Source organism: Podarcis muralis, chromosome 3 (genome assembly GCF_964188315.1).
Source record: "Podarcis muralis chromosome 3, rPodMur119.hap1.1, whole genome shotgun sequence".
Classification (NCBI taxonomy): Eukaryota; Metazoa; Chordata; class Lepidosauria; order Squamata; family Lacertidae; genus Podarcis; species Podarcis muralis.
The window spans coordinates 56,958,054-56,981,457 of NC_135657.1; the positions used below are offsets into that span (position 1 = coordinate 56,958,054).

Below are 23,404 nucleotides of genomic sequence, written 5' to 3' on the forward strand. Positions count from 1 at the left end.
ATTTATCTAACTGACCGACTGACCGGTGAGAAGTCTGCAAGTTTTGAACTCTGAAAAGGCACATATCACCTTTATTCTTTTTCTGACTTTGTGGAAACGGAGGGAGGGCTTCAACTCGGTAATAGGTGAGCAGGAAGAGGAGAGAAAACGATGGATGCTGATCTATGGCTGCCTGCTTTGTGCCTGGCTGATTGACAGCCACAGGCCCACCCCCTAGCCGGCTCTATTTCTTGTCCGACATTGCATCTTGCCATACTACCAGTGCCATTTTGGTGGTGAATTCTCCTTGCTGTGCTCTTTGATTGGTCTACCTTCATATCACCTGACCATTTCTCCTACTGCTCAGCTCCCAGTTCTTGTCTAAACTCACAACTGGAGACAGATTTCTGGGGTGATTTTTGCACATGTGCCCCCAAGCCTGTACCTCTGTTTCAACAACCCCTAGGTACGCCTCTGACAATACCATTTTGGCACTCTGCAGAATCACAGTATACAGCATAATGGAAGAGAATAGGGTCCAATATGTGGGTCAGCTTCACAAGCTGAATCAGAGTCAGAAACTGTCTTTCTGGAGAACATCTGACGTTGTAAGTGTGGTAAAGATTAGAAAGAAAGCATATGGGGTAAGGAGCATCAGTTCTGCAGAAGTAAAACCGCTGGTGACCTTTAAAAAACATTTAATATCTGAAGTCAATGAAGGAAAGCAAAACTGGAAAAACAGAGCAGACCCTAATTAAAATTAAAAACCAGAAACAAGATTTATGTTAGGGGGTAGGGCTTTATGTTGGGAGGGCAGAAAGACTGTACCTTTCATTTTCAGTTAAAACAATAACCCCTGTACAACACCGAAGAGGGACGAGAAATGTATTCCAATCATTCTGATCAATCAGCCAGGAATAACACAGGGAAACCCACCCATATATTTGGCATAGCATGCTATTCTACCATTAAGTAAATTCAACAGGACATTAATACTGCAAGCCTTGCATTCTAAGGCACATGTTCTGCCAACTTGAGATCTGTGCCAGGACAGGAACACCTAATAACTTATCTAAACATACTTCATTTCCATTCAGGCTATACTCAAATCAATCAGTCCTAACACTCTTCATTTTACATGGAATTTTAAGATAGATGATACATTTCTGGATTATCTTGTGCAAATAGAAACATGCCAAGATTCATCCCAAATTCATAGTATAAACTACAGGCAGCCAAAACTTTAATCAAGGTTACAATTCTCTCAGGGATTTCAATATGAAAATAATTTTTAAAATAAACTACTATCTTTTCTAGTGCTTATGTTTGGTTTTTTTTGCTGTTTAAATCACTAAACTACTATATTTTTAAAAGTACTACAAGGGGAACCCACAAATTTATTACTGAGCAAGCACCAAAATATCTAAATGGTTTTGTGTCTTATACCTTCTGAGATGGTTCGATCTTAGTCATCTTTAATAATTAGTTTTACGGAGGCTATGATTTTGTATTTTACACTCTGCATTTTGTTTTTCTTGGCTGGTTGACCACAAAAAAATCTGAATGACTGACAACTAAGGCAATATCTATTAATATGTGAAAACTTACAGACTGAACTGGTCTCTATCATGTCCATTGTCCCTAAAGCATCTGAGCAAAATACTGAATGGTAAATTTACATTTGCACAGAACTGAACCTTTTCCAAAATGCATTGGATGAATTGAAAACCTGGAAAGTGATGAGCCATACTCCGGCATTATTAAGGTAAACTAAACCCATTATCTGCTGCCCCCAATCCATTATATATGTAAACACCACCATAGCAAAACATGGCAGTGAGCAGTGTGCATGTGGTAGTATTACTCTGTTCTAAGCTGCCCTGGACATTTTCCTGTAGAACAGCTTTGAAGTATTTTGAATAAATAAAATTTTAAAATGTGAAGCACTTTGAAAATTCAGGACTCATTCAATAACCATGGTTTCCCACTAATTCATAAACCAGTAAGTCCTCTGACACCCAAACTCTGTAAACTGATTTGTTTGAACTATGATTTGAGGAAAAAGAAGGAAACAACAGTGACAGACCTTAGCTTCTTATCTCCTCCTCTCCTGTGATGAGATGAGTGGAGAGAAAAAGCATGCAAGCAAAAGGCTTATATATGTAGGCTCATTTATATACTTGGAAACCATCATTTCCCAGTATGTCTGAACCAGGCCAACAGCACCACACAGAATAAAAATAATTAGGCATGAGCAGTGAGGAAGCCCAGTTTGGTGTCTACACCAAATTGTTCAGGGAGATTAAAACAAAAATGGATTTTGAAAAGTTCCAAAATGATATTTCTAAATTGGGTGAATGGGTAGTAAAATGGCCAGGGTAATTCAGTGTAAGTAAGTGTAAAGTGATGCACATTGGGACCAAAATCTTAATGCTACTTATATACTAATGAGGTCTGAACTAGCAGCGACTGTACAGAAATGAGATCTTGGAGTCATAGTGGATATGGATATATCAGTGATGACCCACTGTGCAACAACTATGAAAAAGGGAAATTCCATGTTAGCACTCATTAAGAAAGGGATTTAAATGAAAGCTGCCAATATAATGCCATTTTGTATAATGTCATATGGTGCAACCTGTTAGGATATTTCCGTTCCACCTTAAGAGAGAGCAGGCTTGTGAGTCACAGAGTCTGCGTATTTCCTGTTGAGGATGTTTATGCTTGCTGTTTCCTTTCGATTTCAGTCGGTCGGAGACACTGACACAGAACGGTCATGTTTTCTCTTTGTTCTGTTCAACGCTAAATAAAATCTGTAAATTATGCTCTCTTCTGCGGTGCAAGCTTTCTGGCTGTGGTTTCTGCTGATAAAGAACAGTGTGCACAAGCCTGGAATGTGGCAATCTGGCAATCTATTTCTAAGGCTTCGTGTCGCTAACTGCTGGATCTGCCTGGCTACGGGAGATCGATGGATGTCCGGCAGCCGGCTTGGGGCCATGATGGACTATATCTCCCTGGCAGTTTCCCAACAACAAGGTTATGGGCCCAGATTCACAGCACCTACAGGAGAGTAAAGCTGCAACAGACTGCGTTTGAGAGGTATGAAGTGGGAAAAGCGAAAGAAAGGGAGGCTTTTCTGTTTTACCTCGGACGGAGCCTTTGAACTCCGGCAAGGCTTAATTGGCCTGGGAGCCGAGCCAAAAGGCATCGTGATTAATGAGCTGCCGAGATAAGAAGGCATAAAGGCTCACGGCTCAAGTAAAAAGCTGGAATGGAGTTTTTCCACGCTTTTGAAGCTTCAGAGGCCACTGAGTGCCCAAAGTTAAATCGGCACAATTATCAGACCTGGGCAAAATGGTGTGAGAGTTTGCTGCGTCAGTATGGAGTGTGGCATACTGTGTCTCAAGCCCCCCCAGATCCTCTGACAGAGAGATGGAAAGCCGATGATTCGAGGGCCATTGACATAATAGTCTTATCCGTCTCTCTGGAGGAAATTGCTACGCTTGCTGGCAACGTGACGGCACGTAAGATGTGGAATGCTTTGCAGATAGCCCACATGCCAATCATCCCAGCCCAGAGTTTGACTGCATCGGAGGTCCTGGCTGTTTCCCAGAATGCGAATGAATGCAGGGATGCTGAGGGCACCGGTTGCAAGCTGCAGGGGGAGCAGACTGTGATGTCATCCCAGGCAGCATTCCAGCCTCCAGGGGGAGCCAAGGAGTCGGCAGCTGAGAGCTCTGTTTCTCGTGAGAACCAAGGTCATCGCCTTTGCAGAGGCCGGAAAGGCAAAGGTAAACAGGCGTCTGCAGATGGCCCGAAGCAGAAGGGGGGTGAAGAGCCCGCGCCAGTGGAAAACAAGGCTTTGTTAGCTGGCACTGCTTCACCAAAGGCTAAAGGCACGTCTGCTGACCAGAAGCAGGGGGGCAAGCTGCAAAAGCCCACGCCAGTGGAAGACAAGGCTATGTCTGCTGGCACAGCTTCACCAAAGGCTAAAGGCACGTCTGCTGGCCAGGAGCAGCAGGGGGGCAAGCTGCAAAAGCCCAAGTCAGTGGAAAACAAGGGTTTGCTTGCTGTAAAGACTGCTCCAACAGCCAAAGGCAGGTTTATTATCGATTCAGGTGCCAGCCGCCATATTTCGAAGGATCGCCACCTGTTTATCTCCTTCAAGCCTCAGGAAGGTGAGATCCACCTGGCTGATGGAAGGACGTTGCAAATTGCAGGAGAAGGGACTGTGAAACTTGCAAGTTTGCATACAACCATCAGTAATGTTCTGTATGTTCCTGGAGCTGCAAGCAATTTGTTGAGCGTCCCGCAGCTTACTGGACGTGGTTTTCAGATTTCCTTCAAGAGGAGCGTCTGTGTCATCAGTAAAGGCAAAGAGGACTATTTGCATGCAAAGTTTATGGATGGTTTGTTCCATATAACTTATGATGACACTGCTGTTGTATCTAATGCTGATTCTTGTTGTGTTGCACAAACTAACAAAGTTCTTCATGCAGGTTGCATTCATGAAGCGCATCGAAGGTTTGGTCACCTCTCTTGGAAGGCACTGGCCAAGATGCCAGAGGTGGTTGAAGGTTTGAACATCAAACCCTGTAAATTTCACATGAAATGTGTATCTTGTGCAGAGAACAAGGTGAAGGTTGCTCCAAAAGGCAAAGAGTCTAGCAGGCAGGCTTCCAAGCCCTACCAGCTAGTGCACGCAGACCTGGTTGGGCCACTTACGCCCTCTTTAGGAGGAGCAAGGTTCTTCATGGTTCTAATTGATTCTTTTTCTAGGTACATTCATGTGTTTTTGCTCGAACAGAAATCGCAAGCGTTTCCGAAGTTTAAAGCATTCTGTGCTTGGTTGGAGAATGTGCACGGTAAACGTATTTCCTGTCTGTTTTCCGATCGAGGCGGGGAATTCACTTCTCAGCAGTTTGAAGCTTTCCTGACTGAGAAGGGAATCCAGCATGACATGTCAACCCCCAGATCGCCATGGATGAATGGGCTTGCGGAGAGAGCAAATCAGACATTGCTGCAAGGAATGAAAACCTTGTTGCATGATGCCAATCTCCCTGATAAGTTTTGGGGGGAGGCTTTGGGGAATCTGGTTTACTCCGTTAATCGCAGATTGTCATCACCCATTGGTTGTACCCCCTATGAGAAGATGTTTGGCAAGAAACCCAACACCAAACACATGAGAATTTTTGGTTCTGACATGTGGGTACGCACCCCACAAACCAACAAGCTTGGGAAGCGTGGGGCACATGGTTTGTTCATGGGGTACGAAAAAGGTGCATACAGGGTATGGATGACTAACTCTAAATCCATAAAGTTCACAAGGAGTGTTGAGTACAATCCTAAGTGGGGGGAAAATGTGGGAATTTTCCAGAGTTACCCAGAGGAGGATGAAGGTGATGTCAAGCAAGCAGCTAAAGCTGAGGAAGCTGCTGAGGATGATGATGATGATGAGGATGATGATGATGATGATGATGATGATCAGAGTTCGGATTCCAGTTCAGTGGGCGGCGCGGCTGCTGGTGTCAGTGATAGTGATGACACAGCAGACTACAAGAGTGCAAAGGCCTCAGTCAGACCATCTGATGCGTCTGACAATGAACTGGAAGAACCACTGTTCACCATTGGTCATTTTTCTCCCAAGAAAGAGGAGATGAGTCCAGAAGACTTGCGTCTAGTACGTAGGTCTGAAAGGGCGACCAAAGGCAGACCTCCTAAGAGATTTGCTGATGAGTTTGCTAAGACTGCAACTGCTGTTCTTAGTAGCTCAGAGAAGGTGTGGGAACCTTCAAGCTTCAAAGAGGTTCAAGAGTTAACCTCTAAAGATGCTGAGCCTTGGCTTAATGCCATGAAGGCTGAAGTTGATTCCTTGAACAGGAACCAAACTTGGGAACTGGTACCGGTAGTCCCAGGTATGAGACTGGTTGGCAGCAAATGGGTCTTCAAGGCCAAGACAGACCAGAATGGCAAGGTTGTCAGACACAAAGCCAGATTGGTTGCCAGAGGTTTTTCACAGGTACCAGGACAGGATTACCACGAGACCTACTCACCCACTGTCAAATATGAGAGCATTCGGTTGATGCTCAAGATCGCTGCGGAGGAGAAACTGCATGTTTCCCACCACGACATTAATACAGCTTTTTTGTACGGGATTTTGAACGAAGAGCTGTTCATGCTTCCACCTGATGGGATGGAGATACAGAAGGGAATGGTCTGTAAACTGCGGAAATCCTTATATGGTCTCAAGCAGAGTGCCAGGTGTTGGAACACAAAACTCACTGAGACATTGCTTTCTCTAGGTTTTCACCAGGGCAAAGCTGATCCATGTGTGTTTGTCAAGGAGGAGGGGCAAAACAAACTGTATTGTTTATGTTTTGTTGATGATCTTCTGATGTTTTGGAAGAATCAGGCTTTCTATCAAAGCACCCTAGCTCAGCTGAAGGAGCACTTTGACATGAAGGATCTTGGTGAGGTATCCAACTATCTTTCTCTGCAGGTGGAGAAGGACCAAGCAGGTAATTTTCTGGTACACCAAACACAGAAAATTGCTGATGTGTTAACCAGGTTGAATTTGGTTGATGCAAACCCAGCAGACACACCGATGGTGACAGGTTACCAGGTAGACAGTACTGCTGAAGCGTTTTCTGACACAACGCTATACAGATGCGTTCTAGGCAAGCTGAATTTCATTGCCAGATGTTCAAGACCTGACATAGCTGTAAGCTGTAATCTGCTTAGCAGACATGCCAACAATCCTACGGTTCAGGATTGGAAAGCTCTGAAGCGCATAGCCCGCTATTTGAAAGGGACTATGCACTACAGGCTGAGGTTCACCAGTCAGAAGACTGGAGGTCTTGAAATCTTTGCAGATGCAAGTTTTGGAAGTGACACCACAGATGGTACAAGCACTTCTGGAGTATGCTACATGTACAACCACTGCCTGTTTGACTGGTTGTGCAAGAAGCAAACAACAGTGAGCCTAAGTTCCTGTGAAGCAGAACTCAATGCTCTGTCATTTTCACTCATGGATTGTGAATGGTTGATGCAACTGTTTAAGGACATCGGGGTTTCTGTGAAATGTCCTATACAAGTGTATCAAGACAATAGATCGTGTTTGGCTTTGCTGAACTCTGAGAGTTGCAAGCAAAGAACCAAGTACTTGCAGATTAAGCTACATCGTGCAAGAGAGTGTATTCAGAAAGGACTGATTCGGGTGTCCTACATGGCAGGAAATGAAATTCCTGCTGATCTGTTGTCTAAGGTTGTTAACAGAGAACAACATAAGGTTTATGTACAAAGGTTGCAATTGAGTGAACCACAGGTACTACAGGTTACACGGAAAGGGGGAGGATGTTAGGATATTTCCGTTCCACCTTAAGAGAGAGCAGGCTTGTGAGTCACAGAGTCTGCGTATTTCCTGTTGAGGATGTTTATGCTTGCTGTTTCCTTTCGATTTCAGTCGGTCGGAGACACTGACACAGAACGGTCATGTTTTCTCTTTGTTCTGTTCAACGCTAAATAAAATCTGTAAATTATGCTCTCTTCTGCGGTGCAAGCTTTCTGGCTGTGGTTTCTGCTGATAAAGAACAGTGTGCACAAGCCTGGAATGTGGCAATCTATTTCTAAGGCTTCGTGTCGCTAACTGCTGGATCTGCCTGGCTACGGGAGATCGATGGATGTCCGGCAGCCGGCTTGGGGCCATGATGGACTATATCTCCCTGGCAGTTTCCCAACACAACCACGCTTAGAATACTGTGTACAGTTCTAGTCACATCGCCTCAAAAAGGACACTATGTTCCAAAAAGAGCACCCAAAACAACCAAGAGGCTGAAGAAAACTGACATGGGTAAAAGCTGGCGCTTTCTAGTTTAGCAAAATGACAAATAATGAAGTACAGTGGTACCTCGGGTTACAGACGCTTCAGGTTACAGACGCTTCAGGTTACAGACTCCGCTAACCCAGAAATAGTACCTCGCGTTAAGAACTTTGCTTCAGGATGAGAACAGAAATCGTGCTCTGGCGGCGTGGTGGCAGTGGGAGGCCCCAGTAGCTAAAGTGGTGCTTCAGGTTAAGAACAGTTTCAGGTTAAGAACGGACAAGTTCTTAACCTGAGGTAGCACTGTATACAATACAGACGATACAGACCCAAAAATGAACGACAGACGAGAGAAAGCACGTATTCATGTAACAATGGCTAAAACTATGGCATCTGCTCCCACAGGATAGAGGGGTGGCCACCAACTTGGATAACTTTAAAAGAAGATTTGACAAATCCATGGAGCATAAGGCAATCAATATCTACTCCTCTTTGGATGCAGCATGCCATTTGCTGGGAATCACAAGTGGGAAATGACTGTTGCATTTATATTCTGCTTGTGGGATTCCCATAAGCATCTGGATGGTCACTGTGGGAACGGGATGCGACACAAGATGAGCTTTTTGGTCTGATCCAGCAGGGCTCTTATGTTCAAAGTATTATTTATACAATGAAGTTGCCTAGTAACATTTGGCACTACTTCCCAGGCTGCTTTAAATCTTCTATAGCTATTCCCCCTTACGTTCCATAGGTTTTTAAAAGAAATATAAACAATTGTGTGAGCCTGAAAACCCACCAAAGCACCTCTTCTGCACTCTAGCCCATGAAACAGATAACTGTGGTAGGGGGCAGTAGGTGACAAGAGCAAGCACCCAAAGGAAGTGATAGGAAAGCAAAAACCTGAGTAAAATGGGAAAAATAGTGAAACAGGTTAAAGGAGAGATAAAAGGTACAGCAGGAGAGGAATGTAACTAACACAGAAACTCACTGCCCAAGGTGACAGAGAAAATCATGCCATATAAATGTAAAGGTGTCTGGAGTGCCACACTGTTTATAAGGTAGTTACATCTCTTCTTGCTTAAACAGGCACAGCTGAGCAAAATACAACCAAAATAACTTTACATATAAAAATTCTAATGTCACCGGGAGGAGCATAAAAAGGCATACACCGGAGAAAGCAGTTTTGGTGCTCTGCAGGTTGGATGCACATCTTTACTACTCTGTACTTAGAGAAATTGAAGTGCCAAGAAAACCAAAGAGCTTCCTACACATTATATGATAACAGTACCACAACACATTAAAAAAGAAAAGCCATTTGGGGAAGGGAGAATTTAGATCAGAGAAATGACTCTTTTCAGACCCAATGCTTTTTCTGGCCAATTCCATCAGCAGTCACAAGTGATTTCAAATGTGTGGTTTGTACACTTGGGAGGGGGGATGTCAAGCAGTGAAACAGAAGGCAGGCACATAAAGAGCTAGGCATTCCCTCCCTCCCCAAACACTTCTTTAGTCTAAAATCTACAGTCACTATCTGCTTCTGAACAGATGTTTCTATTGCGTAATTACTTCCTGCAGATTATGTGCGCACAACTACTCACTTACAGTATCTTTTGGCATGCAAATATGTGGACTAAGTGGGGTGCATTCTTAAGGCAGATTGAACGGAAAGCCTATAGGCAGAGTTGGTTTCAATTTAATTGTACAGTGCAAGTGGTTTTAGTCACTTTTATATATATCTGACACCTCCAATAAATAATGCTTTGAAATGTAACCCTAGAATTCCCCCAGATATACAGAGAAATTAATCAACCCGAAAAGAGGTTCAGCACAGGAAAAGCAGAAAACGACAACATGCTTTGGGCAGTGGAAATTTGCTGCAGCTCTTCTTACCCTAGATATCTTTCTGAAGGGGTTGCAAACTTATTTCTCAATGACTCCTTGATTGGAGCAACTGATTGTAATGTATTACTCACATTTAAAGCTGGAGTTTTAAAGCCTCTAGCTTCCCATTGTCTTAAAACTTCTTCTCTAGCAACCGTACAGGATAAAAATGCATCTACAAAAAGTGAAGGGAAGAGATTTCCTTACAGGTATAACTAACTTCAACTATCAGTTTCCACACAATGAATTTCCATGAAGAAGAAGAAGAAGAGGAAGAAGAGGAAGAAGAGGAAGAAGAGGAAGAAGAGGAAGAAGAAGAAGAAGAAGAAGAAGAAGAAGAAGAAGAAGAAGAAGAAGAAGAAGAAGAAGAAGAAGAAGTCCAATAAGGATCAAGATGCAGTGGTACCTCTGGTCAAGAACTTAATTCTTTCTGGAGGTCCATTCTTAACCTGAAACTGTTCTTAACCTGAGGTACCACTTTAGCTAATGAGGCCTCCAGATGCTGCTGTGCCGCCACCACGCAATTTCTGTTCTCACCCTGAAGCAAAGTTCTTAACCCGAGGTACTATTTCTGGGTTAGCGGAGTCTGTAACCTGAAGCGTCTGTAACCCGAGGTACCACTGTGGTTAAAAACAAACAAACAAACAAACAAACAAACAAACAAACAAACAGAAGACACTGTTCTTACACTGTGCAACTAACAGAAAATCAGTCCTTGTAGTTTTCAGATCATCTATGTGCTAAAGCCTTTCGAGAGTACTGTGGACGTTTATTTAATATGTCTCTCTTTTAAGTAACACATAAGTGAGGGACAAACCCTTACCTTCAGGCAAGAATATGAAATCCTGTAGGTGACTGGGGCAAGAATGCACTTTCTCTCCTGTATCTGTGATTTGAATATGCATATTTTTTATTCAACAACCTCTTACTGCTCTATTCAAGGCAGGTGAAAGGACCTATAGTAACAGACTGAATCAAAGTTTTTTTTCTTTACCAAAATAATAGTACAGAGAAATCTATAGAGGACCGATGCATCCTACAACTTGACTGATGTTTGTTCCAAGTATGACCTCAGATGAACAATACACATCTCTGCAAATTCAGGAAGGCAGTGAGAGAACAAAAATGTACATACCATCCCAAAAAACAGACACTTCACATAGGGTTTCATAGATGTAGGAACTATGTGATTTATGCATGTACAAGGAGCAAAGTGTAAAGCACCAAATACAGGTATGTATGAACCGATGCATGTACATGATGCACATCTTGTTGGGCCTTAAATAGTTATGGCCTCATGGCCCTCCACAGTGGTCACTTGTAGGAAGCTGGAAACAAGCAGCCCCTTTTAGACTGAGATTTCATAATTTTCATACCAAGGACAATTTGGGCCTGGCAGCCAATGAGGCGCTCTCTCTGCAGAAGCAAAGTGAAGATTTTGCAGGGAATAAGATGTACCGTATATGTTGCAGCCTCTCTCTTCCAACCTTCAGCATTCATGGACATGCACACACCTCACAGAAAACACAGCCTGCTCTGCTGTTTGCCTTTCATTACTCCTGTGAGGTTCCCCCACTGGTTACCAGAATTAAATTTCTGACCACATCCAGGAACCAATTTATGGCCTAATTTAGCTAGGCTCAATTCAAATTTAAGTTTGTTAGTGTTTATAACTTGCATCCTAAGCTCCAACTGTCTGCATGTCAGCTAAAAATGGGGGGGGGGGGGGGAGAGAGATACTTAACTAGATGACATTCAGGATCCCTTCCAACTCTACAATTCTATAAATTTGAATTTCTACAGCTTGCATCACTGACATATTGTTTTCACCTGTGCAACAAAATGCTATAATTCTACTATGCAGCTTTTAAAATAGTTTTGGAACCAACATGTTTCAGACTGACATTACACAATACATCTTATTTCAATGCCAATTCTCATTTCCTGATTTTAACTGATCACCATTTTATTTTCTTGCTTCTTATTACCAATTAGCACAGTATGTTGCCGTTTCATTGCACAAATCCAGAAGAAAACCCAAAGCACATTTTTACTTCCAAGTATTTCATAATCCCTTCTTCCCCCCTGCCCTGCTCCCAACTCTTTTGCTTGCAGTCTTCAAGCCAGAAGTCTGGATTGCACTGTTTTGATTGGGTATCACTTATTTCTGCTTCAGGAAACTAGAAGTTCAGTCCCTGCAACCCCCTGTGGTTTTCCCAGCCACATACTTTAGAGAGATTCACATTCCTTCAATAAAGTCTTCAGTGTTGAATGCATTCAGGAGGCACAGTGATTTGGAAACTACCAAAAGTCACAATTCAGGGCAACAAATAAAGAGAAGCTTTAATCATTTTAATTGGTGTTTACCTAGATTGTCATTTTTAATTACTGTAGATCACCTTGGGAGCAGAAAGGCAATTCATAAATACTTTCAATAAATTAAAGTACATGTTATTTCCATTGCTGAAGGAGGAGAGGGACAGAGCTTCTTGAAAAAATGTCTTAGGAGAAAAACTGTATTACAGGCACAAAGATGTGATAACTGGTCCCGATAATGCATCCACCAAATCCGAAACAACCCTATTGAGAATAAAGTAATTCAGAAATAGGTACTGCAACATGGGCACATACAAAACAACTATCAGTAAATGGTGCTGCAAGTGAAACAGAGGCTACTAGAAATCGAAATGAAGATAGAAGATAGTGATGTGTGTTATATATACTGTGAAGACACAATGGTGTCTATATTAACTCAGAGCAATCCTACCTCCCAGCCATAGTTAATGAACAGAATAGGAGAGCCACAATTGCAACTGTAGCCCTGCCACTTGTGCGGGTCAAGGCAGAAAGTACGGGGAAGGCAGTAAAATTGCCTCCAAAAATTGCTGTACCAACATTGGGCTGGCACAGCAGAGAAGCCTGGATCACGCTCCACACCCTTGCAAGTAACAGGATTGGCTTATGTTCCAGCAGACCCTTGGCCAGCCCAGCTCACGCCCCTTCTGCTCCCTGAAACAACCCATTTTGAGGATTTACATTGGCTACTGCCAATGACAATACCACCACTGGTAGGTTCCACCAATGCTTTCAGTGGAGACACCGCCTTCCCCCCACCCTCAGAAACTGCAACTACATTCCAACTTCCTCCAGCAGAGCAGTTTGAGGGTTAGGATTGTGCTACCCATTACAATGCAGGGTGGTAGACACAAGATTTGCAAGGAAGCCCAACAACAAAATGCAAGAGAAAGCATGGCAAAGAGAAAGGAAGTGAGCAGTTGAAAGCTGGGCATGTAAGGTTTTGAAGAAAATGCAGAGATTTTCTAAAATAAATTTCAGAAAGAAAGAACCATATAAACTGTGACGTGTCTGCATCTTCTCAATGCACGTGCCAGTGATACAGTTAAAAAGCACCAGTGTGGTGTTAGCAGTTAGAATGTTGAACTAGAACTTGGAAGCCGAAAGATCAAATCCCCACTTGGCCATGAAGCTAGGTGGGTGGGCTTGGGCCCATTTCTCACAAGTAGCCTACCTCACAGGGTTTTTGTGACGATAAAATGGAGAATAGGGGAAACCATGTATGCCCCATTAAAGAAAATGTGGGAAACAAATGTAATAAGTTAAGTAGCATACAGAAGGCTTGTTTACACATAAGTAAAATCCCAGGAAGCTGCTACGTGCTAAATATTCCTTAATAAATATATGAGAGCTAATGTTGGAGAAGAAATGAAGCAGCAATGTAGCTGCTGTCCTGCTATAGCCAGTTCAGCCCAATTGTAATATGTTGTGCACACCACCTCTCACTGTGCTCTTGTAAAATTCTTTTTTTAATATTCATTGTAGCCAACTTAATCCAGCAATACTGTCATTTGAATTGCTAGCAGTCTCTTAATTTTAACTGTCAGTCCACAGCTCACATTTATTTTACCACTGGGACTGGCTGTGAACCACAATGATTTATTTTGTGGTCAGGGCAAGGGTGACCTTAAGGACACCCTCCTCCTCCTCCTCCTCCTCCTCCTTTCTCCAACACATATGCAGGCAGTTCCTCCAACACTCAAATAGAAAGTCCCCACATGGAAGATAAGAAGAGTGCAAATGAACAAGCATGCCAGCTGCTCCTGCTAAAGAAATGGGTTCATTTAGGCTAGTGGGGGGAAATCACCATTGACAATTTTCAAGCATTTAAAGGACTATAGGGGGGCAGATGGGGAGAACTTTTATACCGAATGCTGGAGGAAGTATTTTGTCCTAGAAGAGCAGTTTGTCAGTGGAACATGCCTAAGGAGACAATGGAACTTGCTGCCTTGAATTAAAAGCCTAGGCAGGCATCTGCAGTGAATGTCTGGAGTACAATAGTACCTCGGGTTAAGCACTTAATTCGTTCCGGAGGACCGTTCTTAACCTGAAACTGTTCTTAACCTGAAGCACCACTTACCGGTACTCCCCCCACCCCACCCCCTAGTTTGACTGCTGGCCATGTTATGATGAGGGTTGGAGTCCGACAGCTGGAGGGCCACGGGTTCCTCATCCCTGGACTTGACACTGCCGGACGACCGGTATATAACTGCAAAGCAAGTGACCTTTCAATGCCTTGATCAAAAGCATCATTTTCTGCACTATTAGCAGCAGCAGCTATAATAAAAGGGACCCCCACTTCCTCCTTCATACGGTCTAATGGAATACGAGAGGGACGAAGGGGCATGCAACCGAAATACTCCACGCCACTCTTCCCAGCTGCAAAAGTTTTCAAACATTTCGAATCAAATGCGACCATTTACCAACGCAACCGACCGCTGCAGGCGCACAGCTACTCGGTAAGGCGGCAACGCTTCCCTAGTGAGGAAAAACATGCCACTTGCTCTTGCATGTCTGTGAACAAACGCCCCTCCAACCCTTACCAGTAGAACTTAGACCCTTTCACTAGGCAGAATGGTAAAGACGCCAATTAAGAAGTTGGTTGGATGTCTCCTGACAGCGAGCAGCACTACCAACTTTGGAGAACTATAGCACACACATCGTCCAGCAAGGGTAGGGAGAAGCCAGACCCCTTAACGAAGACGGCTCGCTTCACAACTCGCCACACAACCCCACGAGGCGCTACCAGTTTGCTCTTCACCCCCAACCCCCCCCCCCTTTACCCGGAGTCGTCCTCCTTCCTCGGGCAGCAGCAGCAGCAGCCCCACTCCCTCCCCCTTCCTTCCCTGCGCCCTCCTTACCCAGATAGTGCCTCAGGTCCAGCAGAAAGCGAGGGGCGCCCCCGTTGAGCTGGTAGAAGAGGGAGCCCAGGCAGAAGAGCAGCAAGGCGGCCATGCAGAAGCCGTAGTCGCGCAGGGAGAGGAAGGGCAGCAGCGAGAGGGGCCTCCGCCGCCGCCAGCCCGCTCCCTGCCCGGGAGCCCCCGCGGCGGGCGGCGGGGCCACATGAGGACGGGGCTCCGGGAAACCCGCGCTGTAGCGCGGCGGCGGCGGCGGCGGCGACAGAGGCAGCGGCGGCGCAAGCAGCAGCTTCTTCATCGTCGTCGTCGGCGCCCCCGTCGCTTCCTTCGCCGCCGCCTCCTGCTCAGACAGCCCGCCGGGCAGAGCGCATCCTCCATCCGCCTGCTCCGCTCCGACTGCCCGGCGTGAAGGTGGGGGAAAGTTCGCCGGAGGCTCAGGCGGCTTCCCTCCTGCCCATTGCCGGCTTCGCCCGGGTGCCGGACGCCCCTAGGAGCGGCTGGAGGAGGCGGAGGCGGCAACCACCATCCCCCTCGGAGGCTCCTTGGCGGGGCTTCCTCTTCTCCGCTTCTTCTTCTTCTCCTTCTCCTCCTCCTCCGCTGCTTTGCTCCCTTTCTCTTCGCTCCAGTGTCAGGTTACAGTTCATGCACGACGGGCCGGTGCCTGCAACTCGCTGCGAAAAAGTTGTTTGCGTCTCTCGGCCTCAGCCCCGCCGCCACCACCTTCCTCGCCTTCTCCTCAGCCCGCCCACCTCCCTCTCTCGCTCTCTTGTTCCCGAGAGGCGGCCTTTATTCGCCGCACCAGCGACCCCTAGAGGCGGCCTTCTGGCGCCGACATCCCGGCGGGGCCCGGAAACAAGCGCATGTACAGAGTGCAGAGCTCGAACTCCTTCTTCCCGAGTGAACCTCCCCGCTTGGCGCCACAGGCGGGCCTCTCAGACCCCCGCGGTTCCTTCTCTCTCTACTTGCCGCTACATCATGTTCGTAGCTCTCCTCCCTAGTGCCCTTAACTTAGCACTGCCTGCAAAGCCCCTAAAGGCAAAACAAGGATTTGAAACTGGACTGTACCCAAACGCTATTAATCCATGCGAAAACTTTGCTGCACTTCACATTGGGAACTTTCACACATGACACTAATAGTGTGAGTGCCGTGGGGGGTGCCTTATAGTGTAGGTTTATAGCAATGTAGGCCAGGCAGGCAGCATATGTTGGAGGAACTTCAATCATCACAGTATCTGCATAACTATAAAAAAAGCAAATGTTCAGTTTTTATACAGCTACTTTGTGCCACGTGCCATGGTACAGATTTCAGGGTCCTGAACTGCAAAAGAATCCATTTTATGGCCTTTATGTGAGAGTTATATCTCTATAGAGCCAATGTGTAAGTAGAGTGTTGAACTGGGGCCTCAGAGACCCAGGGTTCAAATCCCCATTCACTTAGGAAGCTCACTCTCACCCTAACCCACCTCTCATGGTCCCTACCTGCTTCTACCCCTTAAAAGTGGTTCATGGGTGTTGGGAGGCCAACAACAGCACAGGTCAAATCCACCACTGTATTCAGTCCAAGGTGAAAACCATTACTTATTTTTTCTGCACATATCGCCACTGCTAATGCCATAGGAGCAGGTCGCGGCAGCTTTTTCTGGACAGTTGCTATTTGGTTACTATGGTGATATCAAACCAAGTCATACTCATAGTAAGCCCACTGAAATTAATGAACTTACTCATGTCTGATTATTTAAATGGGTCTATTCTAATTAGCACTGGATAGCAGGCTATATTTGCATTCATTCTTGTACATATAACCTTGACTGCAGGTAATTGCCTTGACAAATGCTGATGTGAATCTGAATGTTCTTAAGCTGCAAATACAATTCTGTTCAAAACAATTTTGTATAAAACTGTGGAACTTATATAGGAGCAGGTTTTTTTTTTAAAAAAAAAACCCGCTTGTTTTTATTTTTGATTAATGTTTTGAATGCTCCCTTTCATTTTATATCTGCAACTCTCATGCTTCAAGCTATTTTTTCAGACATTTAATACTAAAACAATAAGGGAAACTGTAGTTATCATTTTTGTTAACTCCTATTCCTGAGATATCAAAGCAAACACTTAAATCCTCTTTTCCAGTAGAAGATGATAAACATCTGGAAGAAAATTTATAGGAAATTGCCCATTAGACTCTGGCAGCAACACTGAAATTATGCAGGAACTCTAAAACAAAACAAGAACTTAAAGAGAATGAAACAAAAAGATGAAATGCAATTGGCATAAAGAATAAAGCTTATTTATAGTAAAATATCTGACAAACACTTTGAAGTGGTAGAACACGTTCATTTTGTTTACCTACCTATAATGCTCTGTTAATTTTGTTCTTAATCGACATCCAAGCTCTCATTCTGGCCTGTTTTATTTTTGTACAGCCTTTGTCCAGAGTCAAATATTTGGAGCAAAAATTACTACTTGCCTTAATCATTAGCAGATGCTTGACTTGAACACTTTAACTGTAGAACTTAAAGTCCAAATCATCCTTTAATAAAGGAGGGGCAGCATAATGTGGCTTTTATTTTCCTTGGTAGATATCTGAAAACCTCTATCATACTGATACAAGTTTCTAATTAAGGTACAGTGGTACCTCGGGTTACAAACACTTCAGGTTACAAACTCTTTGGGTTACAAACTCTGCTAACCCGCAAGTAGTTACCTTGGGTTGCGAACTTTGCCCCAGGATGAGAACGGAAATCGAGTGCTGGCGGCATGATATTGGACTTGAGCCTTTAGCACCTAGCCTTTGGAACTCCCTCCCATTACATACCAGGCAGGCACTGTTTCTATTGTGTATTTAGCATATGTTGAAAACTTTCCCCTTTCAACAAGCCTTGTAAGTGGAGGTTTTTTATCTCAGACAGTATCAATTGGGTTAGAAATTACTTTTCATAGAATCATAAAGTTGTAGAGTTAGAAGGGACCCCGGGGGTCATCTAGTCCAACCCCGCTGCAATGCATAAATCTGAGCATGTGGTCCTTCATCCAGTCTGAAACCATACCAGACCCTGCTTAGCTTTGCAAATGTGCTAGCAGTTTTATTGGTGCACCACTATATATAAATGTTTTTAAATGTTTTGGTATATGTAATTGTTTTAGATACATTTTATTGTACTGTGAAATTGCTTCATAAGAAGCCGTTCATAAATTAATTAATTAACTAAATGAATAAAAACACAGCAGGCCACAGGCAGTCTTCACATCAGGAGTGCAATGAACCACTCTGAGTCACAAGCCCAATTTAACCACTTGAACAAACAGATATTATTAAGGAAAATACATCTGAAAATAGGCAATAAACTATGACCACTACACTGTTCCACCTCTGAATGCCTGCAGATGAAAATAGCTAAAGCAGTGTATAAAAATGTATTGGAGTGATTTTATTTTTGAGAATGTTGCTCATCATTTTTATCTGTGTACAGCCCAGCCACCTCTTGGTGAGACCTTAATCAACACACTGTCTACATGATCCCTTCTAGACTACAGCTCTCGTTATCCCTAACCATTGACCGTGCTATCTAGGGCTCAAAATCAAGGTCCAATGTTGGCTAGTTATATACCCTCTATCCACCATCATTTGAAAATAAAGCCATATGACCAATTTATAGCTTTCCAGTTAATGAGCCTTAACAGCTGTTTATCTAGTAGTCATTCATAACGTAATACCAAATTGTAAATTAGCATACCCTTGGGATCAGTCAGGTCCACACTGAGGTGTCAGTTCTTTGGGGAAACCTGTTTATCTTTCATATTAAAAACAACAACAACTTCCAAATCTCTGGGATATGTTCATTATTGGAGATGACTGCAGATCTCTACGATAATTCTCAATTCTTTTTCAAATACGGGCCTTTTACCTGACAGTGAGACATAACTTTGTCCTCTCAATTTCTGTATGATATGTAGGCTTTTAACAGCATAACCCTATACATGACTACTCAAAAGTAAGCCCAGGTAAGGAAGTATAGAATTTCAGCCTATGCACACTTACTGAGTAGTCCCTTCTTCAGCAGGACTTGTGTCTGAGTAGACATGCATGGGAATATGCTGTGTAGGACAGTTTCTATCTATTTGAGCAGCTGAGGGGGCACTTTGCAGCACATTTTGCAACCACATTGGCTGAGCTTTACTACGGCATTTAATTTTCACCTGAAACCTCTGAAAAAAATAATTTTGAATTTCTGTTGACTATCATGTGAGGTTTGCTACTCATTTAATTATTATATTGCACCATTACAGAGGCTGATTTTAGCGGAGGAAATTGAAGTGAGAAACTGTACTTTATGCTGACATTTTAATCAGGAAGACGTACTACTCTTTTGGACAGTTCTGATTTGTAAAATCCATGATTACATCATTTTCAGAGCCTGACATCTGGGGATAATTGGCTAATTTATTACACATTTCTGGGTCATTGGTTTTTCTGTGGAAGGAGGAAATTAGAATGAAACTAGCATCTATTACTTTCTTCCAATCAATCATTTTGGCTGTCATAAACATACCATTTTATATTCATTTTCTGCTCCACATTTTCTATTAAAGGAGGGGGGCAATGAAATCTTTATTATACAGATAAAACTGCCTCAGGCCTTAGAATTTGGCTCAGGTGGTTTATTCACAAATGCAAATTTCATTCTGGTGCATTTGCAGGAATACTTCTGGCCAACAAAATTTGATTGACAAATGGCTGGTAATTTCATCTTCTATTCCTCTCAATTTCTGTGACACCATAATAGCATCTAAAACTCTTGTTTTGTTTTTAAATTGTTCCAAATTAATAGCTAGTTGATCTGGGCCTACAAGTTTCCATCCAGAGCCTCCTTTTCCAGTATTGTAAATGATAATGCCTTGATAATGGCAGCATGCACATGGTAGGGGGTGGAGAGACAATGAGTGTGATCCAGCAAGAGGAAAGCATTGCAAACGAACCAAATCCCATTTATTGCAAGTCAGATGGTTTCCAGCATTTAAGTAAATTGAGGCCTATGTGTGTTTACTCAAAAACAAGTCCTGGTGTGTTCAATGGGGGTTACTCTCAGGTAAGTGTGCCTTAGAAAAAAGGTTAGAGTAAAATCCTAGTCCCCCCCCCCCCCCATGAAGGGAGAGTTAGGATGGTGTGTGGATGTCTCTTCTCTGCTGGGATTCTTTCGTGATGGGGGCTTAGCTGTGCCTTGGAACGAGGAGTAGGAAGTTGGTGGTTTTTCTGTTGGCAGCAGCAAGCAGAAAGCCCTGAAACAGGTGGGGCCCTGGTGATTTTGGATTAACTGGGCCCAAAGGTATGCTGTTTCCCAAGGGCCCAATTCTCGGGTCCCTCAGCTATGCCAGGCTAGAGCTGGCATAGCAAAGTGGCCGAACTGCTCCCTCACCTTCTGTTCCAGCCAGCGAAAGACAGGAGGGTTTGGAGCACAGCTCTGATTCCACCACTCTGCTCCTCCCCAGCTCCTGTTAGGATTGCTCTGCCTGTATCCTATAGGATCAAAATGCTCAAAACTTTAAATAAGTTTTAATTTCACTCTTAAGGAGTGGTAAGTAGTTCACTCCATGACCCCTCCTGCAGAAAACTGTTATCTCTTGACAGATAGATGTATTAGGCACACATTACAAAGTTGGTAGCACTAAGCTACCAATAAAACGCAAGGTACTTTTGTTTTTATCATTCAATTATAACAAAGAGTCAGGATTTGCCCACAGTTCTTCTTAATCGTCCACCTAATATTAGGGAATATGCTCCTGGATTTATGTGTTCCAGTTCAGCAGAGCTTGGAGAAGTTCCAGTCCAGGTTTTAATGGAAGCTCAAGAGAGCCGGCCCAACCCCAGAGAACTGCCCTTCTCCGTTCTTCTCGCGCCCGGGCTTAGGAGATGATGGGATGCTGCTCTCAGGTGCCTCCCATTACGCCTAAAGTGCTGCGGGGCCGCTGAGAGCCCTTCTGCCTTTGACCTGGAAAGTGGAAGTCGTCCTTCCTGAAAAAGGAAGGGAAGGGAAAGGAGGCAGAGAGACTTTGTGTATATATTGTGTTAAAAGTACAACGAACCTAGAGCTGCAGCTTAGAAGCCGCCTGTGAGGACTGGTGGTGAAGCACCGGAGTTGGGATGGAAGCGGCTGCTCGGCACCTGGGGAGCCAAGGTGAGTGGCGTTGCTCGTACACAAACTGGCTGCATTGGGAAGGCCCTGGAAAAAGGGCCCCGAGTCTGTCTGGGCCTGCTTTTGGACTGGCAGAAGGTTAAAAGTTTAGCTTCTTGCGTTTTAGAACCCGTCCTACTCGGCCCCTCTTTCGGTGCCAGTGAGCCTCTCTGTTCCTGCCTTGCATCCCTGAGAGCCGCTGGAACCCCCGAGTGAGTAGGGAGGTTGCTAATCCCGCAGTGTCTGCAGCACTTCCCTCCAATCCTCCTTGGCACAACACCGGGCCCTTTCCCCCGCTTTCCCCCGTTCCACTCTTTGGCTGGTGTAACAGTGAATATGGCATGGGCTGTGCTTCTCTGTCAGGTCCTGTTGCTGCTGACCAGGGGGCTTGGCTTCTAAAACTATGTGTTGATTTTAATAGTGCGGATAACAAGTTCTCATTGCTTCAGTATGATTTCTTACTCTAAGCTCTTTGGGAGGATCTAGGATCCTGAAAAGTAGCACAAAAGCTATTTGAATAAATGAGCTAGAACTTTCCAGAAAGTCTGTGCTAGCCTTCTATGGCCACTGTTACTTGTATTCCTGGAGAGGGTTTGGGCTACTGGCTCCCATTTTCCTGAGGAAGTATATACCAAAGGTTGTCTTATCAATTCTTCCCATTATGGCTATGTTTCCATTACTTTCATTGTAACCTTACTCCTTTTTTTCTGGATACCTTTGTGTACCCTAGGGCTTTTTTTTTTTCAGCCAGAACTTACCAGAACTCAGTTCTGGCACCTCTCAGGTGGGCGCCATGGCCACTCTTAAAGAGAACAAGGGAGGCGTTCATGGTGAGTTCCGGCACTTTTTTAAAATAAAAAATAACACTGGTGTCCCTTATCATGTGGTGACTTTAATCATGTAGAGAAGCAACCCACTACAGCTAATGCCATAGGGTCAAGTGGTTTCTACAACACTGCCACACCTGATGAAAATCTGGGGAAATGAGAGGGTTGGACAAAGGAGCTTGGTAAAAATAGGTTACTACTCGACTAGGGCTGAACAAAAAAATATCCTTACCCATTCCAAGCTGTCATACAGTAAGTTTTTAAGAAGCTGCCACATAGTGATCTGACAATCAAACCAGCTTTCTGAATGTTAGCTTCTTCACACAATGAGCACAAGTGCAAAAAAGTGTGAAAGAGTGTGCACATTTTTATTCATATATTTAAAGTATTCTGTACACAGAAACACCGATTGTATGTTTGTTGAATATTGCCTGTGAATAACTGTGAGGGTGCACACAGCTCAACTATTTGTATACACAGATTGTACACTTGTTGAATGAATGCAAGGTCTGAATACGATCTCTTGAGTCCAGGCTTAGGGAAAACCTGCCTATTTTTCCATGTGAGATGAAATCCAGAGCAGAACCTTATTGGAAGACCTTAGACTCTTTATCTGTTATCATCTGACTTACATTCATGGCAGGAACTTTTGGGAGGGCGTGAAGGCCTGTGACAGTGGCCAATTTGTTACAGCCAGATTATTCAATTGCTCATAATCTTAATTCCATATTTTCAAGACCGCATTTAAAAAAAAAATTATCTCACTGTTCCATACACTCAGGACAGACAGACAGATACACCCACACACCATAGCCTGGTTCACATGCTACATTGAGCCATAGTAAAAAATAAGCTCTGGTTTAATGTGAAGAAGCAATGTGGTAGTACATGCTGTTCAGTTGTACTTGCTTCAATCCTCTCCTACTCCAGCCTTTCCCCCAGCCGGGAGAAAACAAACAGTCCTGAGTTAGCATTGCATGTATTCCAATGCTCATGGCTTGTATCTCTCCAAGAAATCAGGCGTGCTGGTTTGTATGTAACACTAAATCAGCACTGTGATTTGTTTCTTCCTGACTGGAAAAAGTCAGGAGCAGGTGAGGAACAAAGCAAGCATGAGTGTGCAGCACCCACCAGCTTGTTCATGCTAAACCATAGTTAAAAATATAGTTTAATGTGACACGTGAACTGTTTTGTCAGGTTTTAATTAAACTACAGCCTAAAACAACAATATGTAATCATAGTTCACACGAGGCACCAAACCTAATATCTTGTTTTACAACCATTTAAACTGAAATACTGAGATTAGCCCTATTAACTCAGTCCAATGTTAATAAAGTGTCTGCCAGACTGTAAGAACCAGATTTTGGGAACTACTGGACATGTCTCTTTTTAACGTTTTGTGTAACAGGATATCCAGAGACCCAATATCAGTTCACGCATCTCAAGATCCTTTGTGTGATGGTCACATGGGGCTTCAGGTGGTTAAAAACCGTTGATCTGATAGTAGGGAAGGAATCA

General features: G+C 43.9%; 1 protein-coding gene across 3 annotated transcripts in view; it reads right to left on the reverse strand.

The window, feature by feature from the left end:
• UST (uronyl 2-sulfotransferase) overlaps positions 1-15,813 on the reverse strand; it is a 158,696-nt gene extending 142,883 nt beyond the window's left edge. For 2 of the 3 annotated variants that reach the window (XM_028723633.2, XM_028723634.2), the window contains exon 1: positions 14,896-15,813. In XM_028723633.2, the coding sequence (XP_028579466.2) occupies positions 14,896-15,190 (295 nt within the window). In that variant the 5' untranslated portion in view covers positions 15,191-15,813. The remainder of the gene's footprint in view (positions 1-14,895) is intronic. The other variant, XM_028723632.2, reaches the window with a different exon arrangement.
• Positions 15,814-23,404: the final 7,591 nt, after the last annotated feature.